This window comes from Bufo bufo, chromosome 7, assembly GCF_905171765.1.
Source record: "Bufo bufo chromosome 7, aBufBuf1.1, whole genome shotgun sequence".
NCBI classification, from domain to species: domain Eukaryota; kingdom Metazoa; phylum Chordata; class Amphibia; order Anura; family Bufonidae; genus Bufo; species Bufo bufo.
This window is the reverse complement of record NC_053395.1, coordinates 37,453,545-37,468,494: the sequence shown is the minus strand read 5'-3', so window position 1 is coordinate 37,468,494 and position 14,950 is coordinate 37,453,545. Positions and strand designations below refer to the sequence as shown.

The 14,950-nt window shown below is 45.7% G+C and overlaps 1 protein-coding gene across 2 annotated transcripts in view; it reads left to right on the top strand.

The window, feature by feature from the left end:
• UNKL (unk like zinc finger) overlaps positions 1 to 14,950 on the top strand; it is an 87,051-nt gene that overhangs the window by 28,954 nt on the left and 43,147 nt on the right. For both annotated transcript variants that reach the window (XM_040439397.1, XM_040439396.1), the window contains exons 4-8: positions 558 to 688; positions 6,545 to 6,680; positions 12,317 to 12,434; positions 13,889 to 13,973; positions 14,061 to 14,227. In XM_040439397.1, the coding sequence (XP_040295331.1) occupies positions 558 to 688; positions 6,545 to 6,680; positions 12,317 to 12,434; positions 13,889 to 13,973; positions 14,061 to 14,227 (637 nt within the window). The remainder of the gene's footprint in view (positions 1 to 557; positions 689 to 6,544; positions 6,681 to 12,316; positions 12,435 to 13,888; positions 13,974 to 14,060; positions 14,228 to 14,950) is intronic.

Below are 14,950 nucleotides of genomic sequence, written 5' to 3'. Positions count from 1 at the left end.
AGATGTTTCCAGGTCCAGGCATGTTGAAATTTAACATGCCCAATCTTTCTTTTACCCCACCATTGGAGACACCCCCATTCAGAAGGCTGACCACGCAAGTCCTGGCACCCCAAGAAGTAGCTGAATTCTTTGTGCCAGTGAGACCTTTCCCCTGCAGGTGAAAAGAAGTATTACATGGGGGTAATTAGACATCTATGAGATATAAGGACGGCTGGAGCCCACCTGAACGGGAACTGCTCTCCATTCTGTCTTTAAACAGGGGCCCTCCCTTTGCCGTAATACGGCGTATGGACAATGCCTTTAATATAATGTGCTGTCCCCATTTTTGCCGCCCTGTTGAAATTACAGGGTCTGAGGATCGGATGCAGACCAAAAATACAGTGTGAATGGGGCCTTAGATAGTTTCATGTATTGCCAGCTTACTGTTTGTGGCTTTAATAACCAGGCAAGCGACGCACTTTGCCACCCTTAGATGCCATGGTTCTTATATGGTCTTGCTTGTCACTTTTTATTATGGGTGCACTAGGTCATAAACAAATGTCATTTTTGTCACCCAGGGAAATCCAAGCACAGGAAGCCTTACAGAACGGGACACTTGGAAGCGAAGGAATTCCCGACCTACAGCCAGGAGTCTTGGCCAGCCAGGCGATGATAGAGAAAATTCTGGGAGAGGATCCTAGGTGGCAAGGTAAGCCCCGCAGCAGCTCCATCTTCACATCTCGAGGAGCTGTACAGCAACGCCTTGCAGTGGTTTGTAATTGTAGCCATATTATAATACTGTTCTGCTCTTTTCGACAACAGGTTGGTCCTTTGTCTGTGAACATGCTTAAAGGGGAGAGGGCATAAGGGTATAACAGGGTGGTAGTAATCTGTGTCACTTGGAGTATTGTCAAAGTCTCAAAGGGGTTGTCCAAGTTATTTTTATTGATGACCCATTCTCAGGGTAGGTCGTCAATACCAGATCAGCGGGGGTCTGACACCCGGCCCACGCCGATCTGCTGGTTGAAGAAAAGGCACACGTCGTGCCAGCGCAGCTTTTCCTTCATTGTTTACCTGCTTGCTTTCAAAACGGCAGCGGTGAGCATTCACTTCATAGCACGGCTCGTTCCTATACACCATACTAAAGAGCCGTCCCATTGAAGTGAATGGAACGGCTTCTTGTAATTACACCCGCTCGCCGCTGCGATGTCAACAGCGAGCAGGTAAACCATGAAGAGAAGGGAGCGGTGATCGGCGCTGGTGCCGGGTGTCGGACTTCCCCGCAGATCGGATATTGATGACCTATCCTGAGGATAGGTTATCAATAAAAAAATAAAAAATAACTTGGACAACCCCTTTAACCCTTGCAGCCCTAGGCTTTCCATTTTTGCTATAAGTTTTTCACGTCCTGTCTTCCCGGAGCCATATTTTTTTTGTAGGATAAGTTGGTGTTTTTAACCCTTTCCCGACCAGCGCCGTAATAGTACGGCTCTGGGCGGGTCTTTAAAGAGGACCTTTCACTAGTGTACAAACTAAAAACGAACTATATCAGTGGGCAGAGCGGCGCCCAGGGGTCCCCCTGCACTTACTAGTATGTCTGGGCGCCGCTCCGTTCGCCCGGTATAGGCTCCGGTGTCTGCGCTCCGTCTGTTGTACTGGACTGATTTTTTTGTATGAGGCGTGTCCCTTGCTGCAGCGCTGGCCAATCGCAGCGCACAGCTCATAGCCTAGCGCTGTGCGAGGGCTCGTTTTTTGCTGTGCCATCTGCAGATTTTAGTGTGTGACTTTTTGATCACTTTTTTTATTGACTTTTTTTTTAAGTGGCCAATCTGCGTTCACAGTACAGGATAAATAGGTTTATTTTAAAAGTACAAGATTGCTGTAGTCAACTCAGATCCTTCAAAGGGACGAGGCTACTACAAGGAATGAACGGCTTCCCCAATTGCCTGTAAGATCCCAGGGAAAACTGCCTCAGATGAATGGTCACAATTGACCACGGCATCTGAGGGGTCAAATGTTTGTGATCGGCATTATTACCGATCATTGACATTAACCCTGGACCTCTGCTGTGTGAAACAGCAGATACCAGGCGGCTGTCTTGCTTGCTGCACTCTGGAGTGGGCACCCGACAAGCGCCATACATGTACGGCACTGGTTGGGAAGGGGATTAAAGCAGCTAAACTGGGTTGTTCCATACGAGATTATATTTTTAACTTTTTTAAAGGGCTTGTCTGGTATAATTGAAACTTCCCGGGCAGACAGGACTGTTTTATTATAGAAAAAAATGTACATGCCTTTTAAAACTGTCTTGCCATCCTTGCACACATGACTGCTGAGGCCATTAAGTGGCTGCAGTGGTCTTGTAGCCAAGAACGAGACCCTCTCTTAGTAAGGTATGTTGAATATATATGGGGCAGAAATCTATGCTACACCCGGTGTCAGCTGGTAGGAGGCTTCCAGATGGCACAGTGTAGATGACAACTGAGACACGGGCCCCATGCAGTGCATGCAGACACGGGCCCCATGCAGGGCAGAAGACACGTGTTACAGCTCGAGGCCTGCTATGTTCCCTTTTCCTCAATATATTAACAGCGAAGCTGCATAGACGAGCTGCTTTTATTATTAGAAGGATTCCATTGTGCAGTCAAAGTCACTCATAATTTACATAGATTGTTTTTTGCATAAGAAGATGTACTTGAGCAAAACAATTACCATAGATTTGAGGAAGAATGGGGGGGGAAAAGGACTTATTAAAAAAATAACTTAGTTATGTATCTAGCGCAGTGTGAACGTCTTATTGGGTATGTGCCAAGTACCCCTGACTGCCACCTGGTGGTAGAGCCGGGAAGTGCAGCACTTTTTTTTATTTTTAAATTCCATCGTTGAGATCTTTTACAAATTTTTGAGCTTTTCGCTGGACATGCTGTAAATATGGCATATTGTGCTTGGTCTATAAACTGATCTCGTGATGTGGCCTGCCATCTTTCTTTATGTAAATTAAGAACTGGGCAAAACATAATGGCCCAGATTTGCTAATGCAAAAGATGGTGTAAGCTTAGACAGGCTGTCTAGACCTCTACCAGATTTATCACGGATGTCTAATAAAGGAAAGTCAGTCACGTAGTTCTTTTAGATACTAATGAATACTTGCGCTGCAGGTCCTTGTAGTGTTGTGGGTCAATTCACACCAGTTTCCAATGCGTTAAAGTGAAGAACCGCGCTGCCTGAACAAGGAATTTTTTCCACCGTGCTATAAGCCCACCGAGTTGCTACAGGATAACAGGGCTTCCCAGCTCTGGATTCCAAACGCACCTCCTGGATTCCTCTGCAGGGCACCAAAAAAATCACACCATAGTGAAGCACTTCAGATACAGGTAAAACAACTTGTGGTTTATTATACTCACAAACGAGCTAAAATTCATAGCATATATAAAATCCTGGTATTATCACTCCGCTGCCCGACCCGGGTTTCGCACTCAAGCTTCGTCAGGGGCGAAATCTATGGACATTGGGAGGCATGTCCTTTTAACCCCTTACGGACAAATGACGTACCGGTACGGCATGTTTCCCGAGTCCTTAAGGACACATGACGTACCAGTACGTCATGTGGTGTTCCGATCATTGAGCAGGCACCTCCAATCATTGAGCAGGCACCTCGGCTAAATGCGCGTGACCACCTTCCTGAGGCACCGCGCTGCCTTCCGGTGAAGAGCCTGTGAGATCCAGCCCCCTTTTACCTGGGGGGGGAGACCCGATGGCATGGAAGGCATCGCGCTGCCTTCCGGTGAAGAGCCTGTGAGATCCAGCCCCCTGGATCTCACAGGCCCCGGAAGCTGTATGAGTTATACACACAGTATTACTCATACAGCCAATGCATTCCAATACAGAAGTATTGGAATGCATTGTAAAGGAATATACCCCCAAAAGTTCAAGTCCCAAAGTGGGACAAAAAATAAAGTGAAAAAATAAAGTTTTCCCCAAGAAAATTAAAAGTTTCAAGTAAAAATAAACAAAAACGTAATTTTCCCCAAATAAAGTTAAAAAAAAAATTGGTAAAAAATAGGGGGGGCGGGGGGATAGAGAAAGTATACATATTAGGTATCGTCGCGTCCGTATCGCCCGGCTCTATAAACATATCAGTTGACCTAACCCCTCAGATGAACACCATAAAAAATAAAAACTGTGCTAAATAAACCATTTTTTTTGTCACCGTACACCACAAAAAGTACAACAGCAAGTGATCAAAAAGGCGTTTGCCCACCAAAATAGTACTAATCTAACCGTCACCTCATCCCACAAAAAATTAGCCCCTACCTGAGATAATCGCCAAAAAACTATGGCTCTCAGAATATGGAGACACTAAAGCATCATTTTTTTTTTGTTTGAAAAAAGCTGTTATTGTGTAAAACTTACATAAATAAAAAAAAAAGTATACATATTAGGTATCGTCCGTGACAACCTGCTCTATAAAAATACCACATGATCTAACCTGTCAGATGAATGTTGTAAATAACAAAAAATAAAAACGGTGCCAAAACAGCTATTTCTTGTTACCTTGCCTCACAAAAAGTGTAATATAGAGCAACCAAAAATCATATGTACCCTAAACTAGTACCAATAATACCGCCACCCTATCCCGTAGTTTCTAAAATGGGGCCACTTTTTTGGAGTTTCTACTCTAGGGGTGCATCAGGGGGGCTTCAAATGGGACATGGTGTCCAAAAAAACAGTCTAGCAAAACCTGCCTTCCAAAAACCGTATGGCATTCCTTTCCTTCTGCGCCCTGCCGTGTGCCCGTACAGCGGTTTACGACCACATATGGGGTGTTTCTGTAAACTACAGAATCAGGGCCATAAATATTGAGTTTGGTTTGGCTGTTAACCCTTGCTTTGTAACTGGAAAAAAATTATTAAAATGGAAAATCTGCCAAAAAAGTGAAATTTTGAAATTGTATCTCTATTTTCCATTAGTTCTTGTGGAACACCTAAAGGGTTAACAAAGTTTGTAAAATCAGTTTTTGAATACCTTGAGGGGTGTAGTTTTATAGAATGGGGACATTTTTGGGTGGTTTCTATTATGTAAGCCTCGCAAAGTGACTTCAGACCTGAACTGGTCCCTAAAAATTGGGTTTTTGAAAATTTCTGAAAAATTTCAAGATTTGCTTTGTAACATTCCCAAAACATGAAGTAGACATATGGGGAATGTAAAGTAATAACTATTTTTGGAGGTATTACTATGTATTATAGAAGTAGAGAAATTGAAACTTGGAAATTTGCAATTTTTTGAAAAATTTTGGTAAATTTTAGTATTTTTTTATAAATCAAAATGAATTTTTTTTACTTTATTTTACCAGTGTCATGAAGTACAATATGTGACGAAAAAACAATCTGAGAATGGCCTGGATAAGTCAAAGCGGTTTAAAGTTATCAGCACTTAAAGTGACACTGGTCAGATTTGCAAAAAATGGCCAAGTCCTTAAGGTGAAATTGGGCTGAGTCCTTAAGGGGTTAAAACCCCGCCCTCCATTACAATATGGCACAATATAAAACAAAATACAAAACCCTTCAGCAGCCATCTACCCAGCCTCTTATCTCGACCCATAAAATCCACAATAAGATCGACAGTAAAAGACACAAAATGACTCCTTCGTTTCTATTAATACCAATATATCCACATTTTTCATATAAACCGGTCACATGTTGCGATCAGCCAATCTGGAGTTGACAACCCCATTCATTCAGCGCACCCCCTCCTCCAACAGGTGCGAGGAGCATCCTCATTCATCTCTTTATTCCACAGAACGGCTCCAGGATATTTGGTCTTACTTTCTCCCATGATGTTATGTATCCCTGTTGGATCCCTTTCACAGGATGGATACTACAATCATACCAAACATGATTTTATATCAAACTCTGCATTTAACCCTTTTGGTTGCAGTGTGTTTAGTCGGTATATCCACTCGACTTCCCTGCGATTTATCTGCGCTACCGCATCCCCCCCCCCCCCCACAGCCAGTGTGTTTTGACCACTTCGATTCCTGCAAATATCAATCCTTTTGGGTTATTTTCATGACACATTTTAAAATGTAGTGAAACACTATGTGTGGTTAAACCTTTTATTATGTTTCTAATGTGCTCTTGGATGCGCACTTGTAATTTTCGTAGTGTGCGCCCCACATATTGAAGCCCACATGGGCATTCCAGCAGGTACAGTATATGACCTCTTCATTTTCACAGGTGCAGCTTCCTTTTAGTTTGCTTGGCTGCACCCCCATTTCGAGCAAGTCTGGAAAAAAGTGTATAAACCCTAGATTTGTTATTTTGCACCAATTATGCAGCACTTTCTTTTTTTTTTTTTTTTTTTTTTTAAGACAGGTTTATGGCGCAGACAGATTTTGTTAATCTGGACTAAACTTTTTTTTGGGGGGGTATTGAAGTGTCTATCTGAGCATTCTTGCTTTAGAGTAAACCTATTACTACTAACCATTGGCTTCAGCTGCTTCTCTTGATAATTTAAAATGTAATTTTACTGATCTAATATTTAGCAATAATTTTTTTCTTTACAGATACAAATTTTGTGCTAGCCAGCTATAAAACGGAGCAGTGCACTAAACCACCCCGGCTGTGTCGCCAAGGATATGCCTGCCCTCACTACCATAATAGCAGAGACAGGAGGCGCAACCCGAGGAAATTCAAATACAGGTGCTTACATCATGATTTGTGTGACAACTAACCGTTGCTCCGCAATCTGTACCTGAAATACGCCTAATTTCGGCGTATTTCAGATTGAGAAATTACCCCCCCCGAGTTGTCCAATGTGTGCTGTAAAATTGCGTACCATGTTTTTCACCCTGTAAAATGAACCTAGAATTTAGAGGAAGAAAATATATATTTTTCATCACACCCTCAATCTTCCTTAGAACCCCAATCCTCATCAGACTTCAAATCGGACCCCCATCAGACATCAGATCAGAACACCAATCTTCATCAGATCCCCATTCCTCCTCAGATCAGACCCACATTGATTGTTAGACCTCAGGACAGACCCCAGATGAGACTACCATTCTACATTATACTTCAGATCAGACCCCTATTGATGATTAGACTTCAAATCAGACCTTGGCTCAAACCCCCATTCCTCATTAGACCTCAGACTAGACCCCATCAGACGTACACTACTCAAGCGATATTTGGCTTGTGGGTGAAATTTCAGGATAACCTTAAGATGCCCTTTAACCTTTACAGGTGAACTTAATGTGACCTTCTCTAAACTTTTGAATGTACATGTCTAACTGTTCAATGTTTCTGTACATTTTGCACAACTTCTCTGTTCTCAAGGAGCTTAAAGGGGTTGTCTCCCTTCAGTAAATGGCATTTATCATGTAGAGAAAGTTAATACAAGGCACTTACTAATGTATTGTGATTGTCCATATTGCTTCCATTGCTGGCTGCATTAATTTTTCCATCACATTATACACTGCTAGTTTCCATGGTTACAGACCACCCTGCAATCCATCAGCGTTGGCCGTGCTTGCACACTATAGGAAAAAGCGTCAGCATCTCTGGTGGCTGGGACCATGGGAGTGCACATAGGCTGGTGCTTTTTTTCTATAGTGTGCAAGCACGACCACCACTGATGGATTGCAGGGTGGTCTGTAACCGGAAACGTGCAGTGTATAATGTGATGGAAAAATGAATCCAGCCAGCAAAGGAGGCAATATGGACAATCACAATACATTAGTAAGTGCCTTGTATTAACGTTCTCTACAAGATAAATGTCACTTACTGAAGTGAGACAACCCCTTTAATGGCAAAATTCTCAACAGGTGTTTGATCCATGAATCGCCCAATAAATTTCCTGGTTCAATTAGAATGGGTATTTAAAGAGGACCTTTCACCGATTCTTACCCTATGAACTAACTATACAGATATGTAGAGCGGCGCCCGGAGATCTCACTGCACTTACTATTATCCCCGGGCGCCGCTCCGTTCTCCCGCTATGCCCTCCGGTATCTCCGCTCACTAAGTTATAGTAGGCGGAGATACCAGTCCCTAAGTTATGGTAGGCGGAGTCTGCCCTAGCGCTGGCCAATCGCAGCGCAGAGCTCACAGCCTGGGAGGTTATTTTCTCCCAGGCTGTGAGCTCTGCGCTGCGATTGGCCAGCGCTAGGGCAGACTCCGCCTACCATAACTTAGGGAACGGAGATACCGGAGGGCATAGCAGGAGAACGGAGCGGCGCCCGGGGATAATAGTAAGTGCAGAGAGATCCCCGGGCGCCGCTCCACATGTCTGTATACTTAGTTCATAGGGTAAGAATCGGTGAAAGGTCCTCTTTAACCAGTCCTCCTCATCATGCTGTTCACAATTTGACATCATGAGACCAAGACGACACCTGACAATTGATCAACAGAACCTCGCCATTGTGAGGCTTCACGGACATGTTCTCAGGTGGATGTGGCCACTCAGCTTAGAGTGTCAGAGCGTCATCAGCAGGCTGTATCAGAGATACAGAGACTGGAAGAGCCACAGAAAGGCAGAGAAGTGGACGTCCTTTGGCCACATCCCATACTGATGACCGCTTCATTCTGAACAATGCCCTGCGGAACCGGATGATAAATGCCACACAACTCCAGGCACATTTAAGGGAGGTGAGAGGCACTCAAGTGTCACATCAGACCATTCAAAGCCGTTTACATCAGCGTGGTCTGCGTGCTAGACGACCTGCAAGTGTACCTGACCACACCACCATGCACAGGCGTCATCGTCTTGTATGGGTCAGGAAGCATCTCTAGGCTGGACAAGGGACCAGTGGGCCTCAGTGCTGTTCACTGATGAAAGTCGATTTATGCTGAGCAGAAATGATGGCCGCCAACGATGTTGGAGACGTCAAGGAGAGCACTATGCATCAGCCACTGTTTGCCTTTGGTGGTGTGACAGTGTGGGGAGCTGTGCCCAGTCATTTCAGAACTGCCTTACACTTTGTGAATGGTCCAGTGACAAGGCCGTACTACCTAAATACCATCATTAATCCAGTCATTGTGCCTCTGCATGAACAACACAGGCCTCATTTTATCTTCATGGACGACAATGTGCCATCGAGGTCACGTCATTAGGGGAACAGCTGCTGGATCCTGGGGGACCTCAAATGAAGTCGCTTGCACTTTCTCCAGACCTGAATCCCATTGAAAACCTATGGGATCAGCCGAGTCACCGTGTAGAGGCTCGTAACTCTGTACCTCAGAACCTCAATGACCTGAGGGCCGCCCTTCAAGAAGAGTGGGATGCCTCAGCAGACAATAAGTTGACTTGTGAACAGCATGAGACATCTCTGTCAAGCTGTAATTGATGCTCAAGGCCACATGACAAGTTATTGAGACATTGACTTTTTTGTGGAGGTGTACCCACCACTGGTGTTGGCTTTTGAGATGAGGAAATCACCATTGCTGCTTCTACTTAAATGCCGTACTTTCATGATATAATATCACTGTAGAGTGAACTTTTTACGGTTTCCATAAATTTCACCCAAAGTCAAATATCTGTAGAGTAGTGTATAATGTAGCTGATTTCTCCTGCCCCATATGGCGCTGCCACACTGCAGATTCTGCGGCTCTTCCTGCACTCTCTGCTCCCTGTTTTTCTCCGGGCACCTCGCTGCACTGTGACCGGACATCACACAGCGTCAGGTCATAGTGCGCACACTATGTACTGAAGCTGGAGAAGACCAGGGAGTGGTGAGTACAGCAGCACCAGGAGCGCTGTATTCATTGCTCTCTGGTCCTATTCTGTACTAGTGAGTGCTTCCATAATGGAAGCGCTCACTAGTAGGGATCGACCGATTATCGGCCGATATTACCGGCCGATATTCAAGATTTTGAAAGTTATCGGCATCTATTTTGCCGATAACTAATCTGGAACAATCCTGTGTTCCCTCAGCAGCACAGGGGAGAAGGAATCAGTGTCTAGCGTGCTGCTGCCACCACCAATGAGAGGAGGGGAGGGGCTGTGGTCACTGCGCCACCAATGATGTTGACTCATTCATTTAAATTCAACAGGAGGCGGGAGCTGGCTGCAGAATCACATTGCCGACCTCTGAGCAGTAGCTGCGATCTGCGGCAGCTACCGCTCATAGAGGTCGGGTGTGGCTATATGATTCTGCAGCCAGCACCCGCCTCCTGTATATGAATTAATGGGCGAGTTATCGTCATTGGTGGCGCAGTGTCCCTTCCCCCAGTTCCCCAACCCCAGTATTAAAGACATTGGTGGCGCAGTGCGCCCCACCCCAGTATTAAAAACATTGGTGGCGCAGTGCACCCAGGCCACCCAGTATTAATCATTGGTGGCAGATGCCACAGGGTCCCCTCTCCCCTCCTCATTGGTGGTGCAGTGGCAGCTTCTGATCGGAGCCCCAGCAGTGTAATCCCGGTGCTCCGATCAGTTACCATGGCAGCCAGGACGCTACTGAAGCCCAGGCTGCCATAGTCTGCTCCCTGCTTCTGTATGCACAGAGCAGCAGGGAGAGTGTGAGGCCCTATTCACCCTGATAGAGCTCTATTAGGGTGAATAGGACAAGGGTTCTAGCCCCTAAGGGGGCTAAAAGTTAGTAAAAGCAAAACACAAGCACCAAAGTATAAATGGAAAAGAAAGATTTACAAAAGAACAACAACACGTTAACAATAAACATGTTCATTTTCAGCAGATTTGTGTAGGAATTTTTTGTTTTTTCAAAAATGAAAATGCACAGAATATCGGTATAACTTATTGGCTATCGGCCTGAAAACTTCACAGATTGTCGGCTCTAAAAAATCAATATCAGTCGATCCCTACTCACTAGTCGGGCTGTAGTAAACCATTTTTTTAGAAATTGAGTATTCTATCGATTTTATTTTTACGATTAACCGAGTACTCTAATAAGAAAAAATTAATAGACTGTTTTCCTTTTATAAAAACTCATCAGACTCCCTGCCATCAGTCCCTAACGCTCTTCGTTCCCCCCTGTGCGATCAACTCAAGTGCATCAGTTCCCCCCCCCCCCCCCTAGTGCCACCAGCTCTCTCCCCACCCCGGGGCCACCAGCTCTCTCCCCACCCCGGGGCCACCACATTAAGGGAGACACTATATTGCCATGTCCTTAGATGTTACCGATATTATGGATAGACCGATATAGAGAGCTAATCCTTCTTGTACCATGGCACTAAGGCATAAGCTGTGGAGCAGCATCATGCCTTGTAAATGCCAGCTACCACAATAAGCTGCATAACCTGCATACCGCTGTAAACTGGCACTGAGCCCTGATCCCACATGTACAACAGAAAGCCAGGACATAAAGTGCCACCTAGGCTGTAAGACTCACCCCCTCCTCTGCACCAATGTAACCTCTCATACTCCAGTGCCAGCACATGGTACCAGCAGTGGCTGGCATCACCTGTTACACCAGCCCCACTCCCCAGGCTCCTCACCTCCTTGATCTTGTCCTGCTTCTGCTTTACATCAGGATCCTCAGGCTCCTTGCCCACCAATCCGATAGGCTCTTTGAAGGGCTGGAGATTTAACCTGCCCGCGGCCGTGCCCCTGCCCTGTGCCCGCAGCTGTCCTTCTCCTCCTGGATCTCCCTCTTGATCTGCTCGGGCGGCTGGTTCACCTTGTCCTTGGCTTCCCTTAGCGCCCTCTTATGTTTCTACAGGATCTGGGCGAGGCGACCCTGTCCTCGTCATCCTGCAGCCCAGAACCAAAGGGGGTGCGCTATAAGGGGGTTGCGGGGGCTGCTGGAAGAACACTCCACTCAGCAGCTTGGGGGAGTCGGAGAGGAAGAAGATGGCCCCGAAATATAAGGTGATGAAGCTGCTGAACACCAAAAGGAGCACGAACTTCTCAGTTAGCCGAAATCTGGAGAGCTTCCGTCCCGCCGGGCCCAATCAGTGCAACCCATACACTCCGCCTCCGGGGGCCAATCTGCCGGTCCGCTCACACTGAAAGGCAGCAGACTGCCGACCGGCATGGCAGCTGGACGCGCGCACAAAGTATCCCTCAGCGGAGTGCAGCAAGGTACAAGCTGGCGGGTGACCACGGAGCGGTGAATGATAGCGAGCGCTTCACTCCCGCTGCGTGGTTACATGACACATAAAATTTGCATCCTGGATTTTTTTGTGTCAAATTACTTGATTCAATCGAGTAATCGTTTCAGCCCTACTCACTAGTATTCCCTCCATAATGCACTGCCATTTTCCTTCCACTTTTGGGGGGATACATGAAGCAAAAAATACGGTATTTTTCCCAATTTGCATGCAAATTTTCCATGGTTTTTCTTAAGTCTCATTGTTTTTTTTTTATTCTGTTTCAGATCTACACCATGCCCAAGCGTGAAACACGGGGATGAGTGGGGAGAGCCTTCGAAGTGCGAAGGTGGGGACAGTTGTCAGTACTGCCATTCCCGCACTGAACAGCAGTTCCATCCGGAGGTGAGATTGCCAACTGAGTCTTCTGAAAAAGAAGCTTTATCAAGAAATGGGATATTTCCTAAACTTTTAAAAAGGTTTTGCCAGGATTACATTTTATTTTTATTTTTAAAGGTTCACGAGTTTTCATAAAACTTTTCATACGTCACAGAGACATCATATCAAAAGTTTTGGTGGGGTCTGAATGCTGAGACCTCCACTTATCTCTTGAACGACCAAAGAGAAGCACCCACAAAGCACGATTTCTCTCCTCCCTGCGCGAGACGGGCCCATAGACTTTCTTTTGAGTCTGTCTCGCTTCCTAACCCGCTGCAAGGAGAGAGAGCGCAAGATGTGAGTGCTTCTTTCTCCTTGTTCTAGAGATCGGGGGTGGACTCAGCACTCCGATCCCGAAAGTTTTTGATCAGTGGGGGTCATTTATCAAACTGGTGTAAAGTAGAACTGGCTTAGTTGCCCATAGCAACCATTCAGATTCCTCCTTTTATTTTTGACGGCTCCTGTTACCTAGTATAGAAGCTGTTACCTAGTATAGATTGCGGCACAACAGTTAGTTCTGCGCCTTAAATATGCCTAATATAGGCGAATTTCAGCTGGCCCCATAGTTTTCTATTGGATCATTCACATACATCCAGAGCAGCACTTATTCTAGCGGATAACGCTGGACAGAAAAAATGCTGCACGCTACGTTATTCTGTCTGGTGCGATCAGTCTGTGGAAGCCGGACCTGTGCAGTGCACATATATCAGTTGTGTCCAGCTCCTGGACTTAAAGGGGTTCTCCGGGCTTTTAATATTGATGACCTATCCTCAAGATAGGTCATCAATATCAGATCGGCGGGGGTCCGACACCCGGCACCTCCGCCGATCAGCCGTTTGAAGAGGAGGCGCGTGCCGTGCCAGTGCTGCCTCCTCTTCACTGTTTACCTTCTCGCCCGTCGCCTCTGCAGCGGTGAGCAGGTGTAATTACACCTAATCGTCCCATTCATTTCAATGGGATGGATCATTCCCATACACTTGTATAGGAGCGATTCGTACCATTGAAATGAATGGGACGGCTTGGGTGTAATTACACCTGCTCACCGCTGCAGAGGCGACGGCAGAAGGTAAACGGTGAAGAGGAGGCAGCGCTGGCACGGCCTCCTCTTCAAACAGCTGATCGACGGGGGTGCCGGGTGTCAGACCCCTGCCGACCTGATATTGATGACCTATCCTGAGGATAGGTCATCAATATTAAGAGCCCGGAGAACCCCTTTAAACAACCGGCCGGGCTCCACTGACATATATGAAGCGGGCTGGAGACCTTTTTGAGCCTTTTGCTTTTTTTTAAAGGCGTGTGTCAGAAATACGAAGAGGGTGTAGATTTATTATTCTCAGAAAGGGGGTTTTACATTTCACCAAATAACTTACAGGAGCCATTGTTTATATATACGGTTTTACCTAATATCATTTTGTCCTTAGATATACAAATCTACAAAGTGCAATGATGTGAGGCAAACTGGCTACTGCCCCAGAGGACCCTTCTGTGCATTTGCACACGTTGAACGTAAGTAAAGGCCCCAGAAGTTGTACGTGGGACGCAGGCGGTGTTGTGTTCTCCTTTATCACAACAGTTCGTGACTTTTCCTTGTAGGAATTCCCTCTGCTGAAGAGACTATGAATGTCATGATGCAATCAAGCTGTCACTTAAAACAAGCCCCGTCTCTCTATTCTTCAGACAGTATAGGCTTTTCCTGTGACTGGAGCACTACTATGACTTGTGCTAATAGCCTCCTGAACCACAGTGAGCACACCACAAATGTAAGTATGGATGCCATTATTTACACTGCAGTTCATTTTTAAAGGGCATCTGTCAGCAGATTTGTCTCTGACACTGGCTGACCTGTTACATGTGCGATTGGCAGCTGAAGGCATCCGTGTTGGTTCCATGTTCATATGTGCCCGAATTGCTGAGAGAACCAATGTTTTAATATATGCAAATGAGCCTCTAGGAGCAACGGGGGCGTTGCCGTTACACCTAGAGGCTCAGCGCTCTCTGCAACTGCCATGTCCTCTCCACTTTGACTTTAGAAGAAATCAGAGCCAGGTGTGATGATGTTTTCACTGCCTGGCCCTGTCAATCAAAGTGGAGAGGACGCGGCAGTTGCAGAGAGAGCAGAGCCTCTAGGTGTAATGGTAACGCCCCCGTTGCTCCTAGAGGCTCATTTACATATATCAAAACTTCATTTTTCCCAGCAATGCGGGCACATATGTACACGGGACCAACACAGATGCCTTCAGCTGCCAAGTGCACATGTAACAGGTCAGCCAGTTTAATAGGCAAAAAACTGCTGACAGATGCCCTTTTAAATGGTTCATTTGTGCATGAGGTGGTTTTCTGGTCTTTTGTTTTACATGCATTTTAGTTAATAGGAGATTGTGTCAGGAAGGAACCTCACATACGGCTGAACGTGTGTTATATTGCCAAACGTGTGACCAATTTGTTTTATTTTTTTTTTATATAAGGTTGCAGATTGTGTGTCG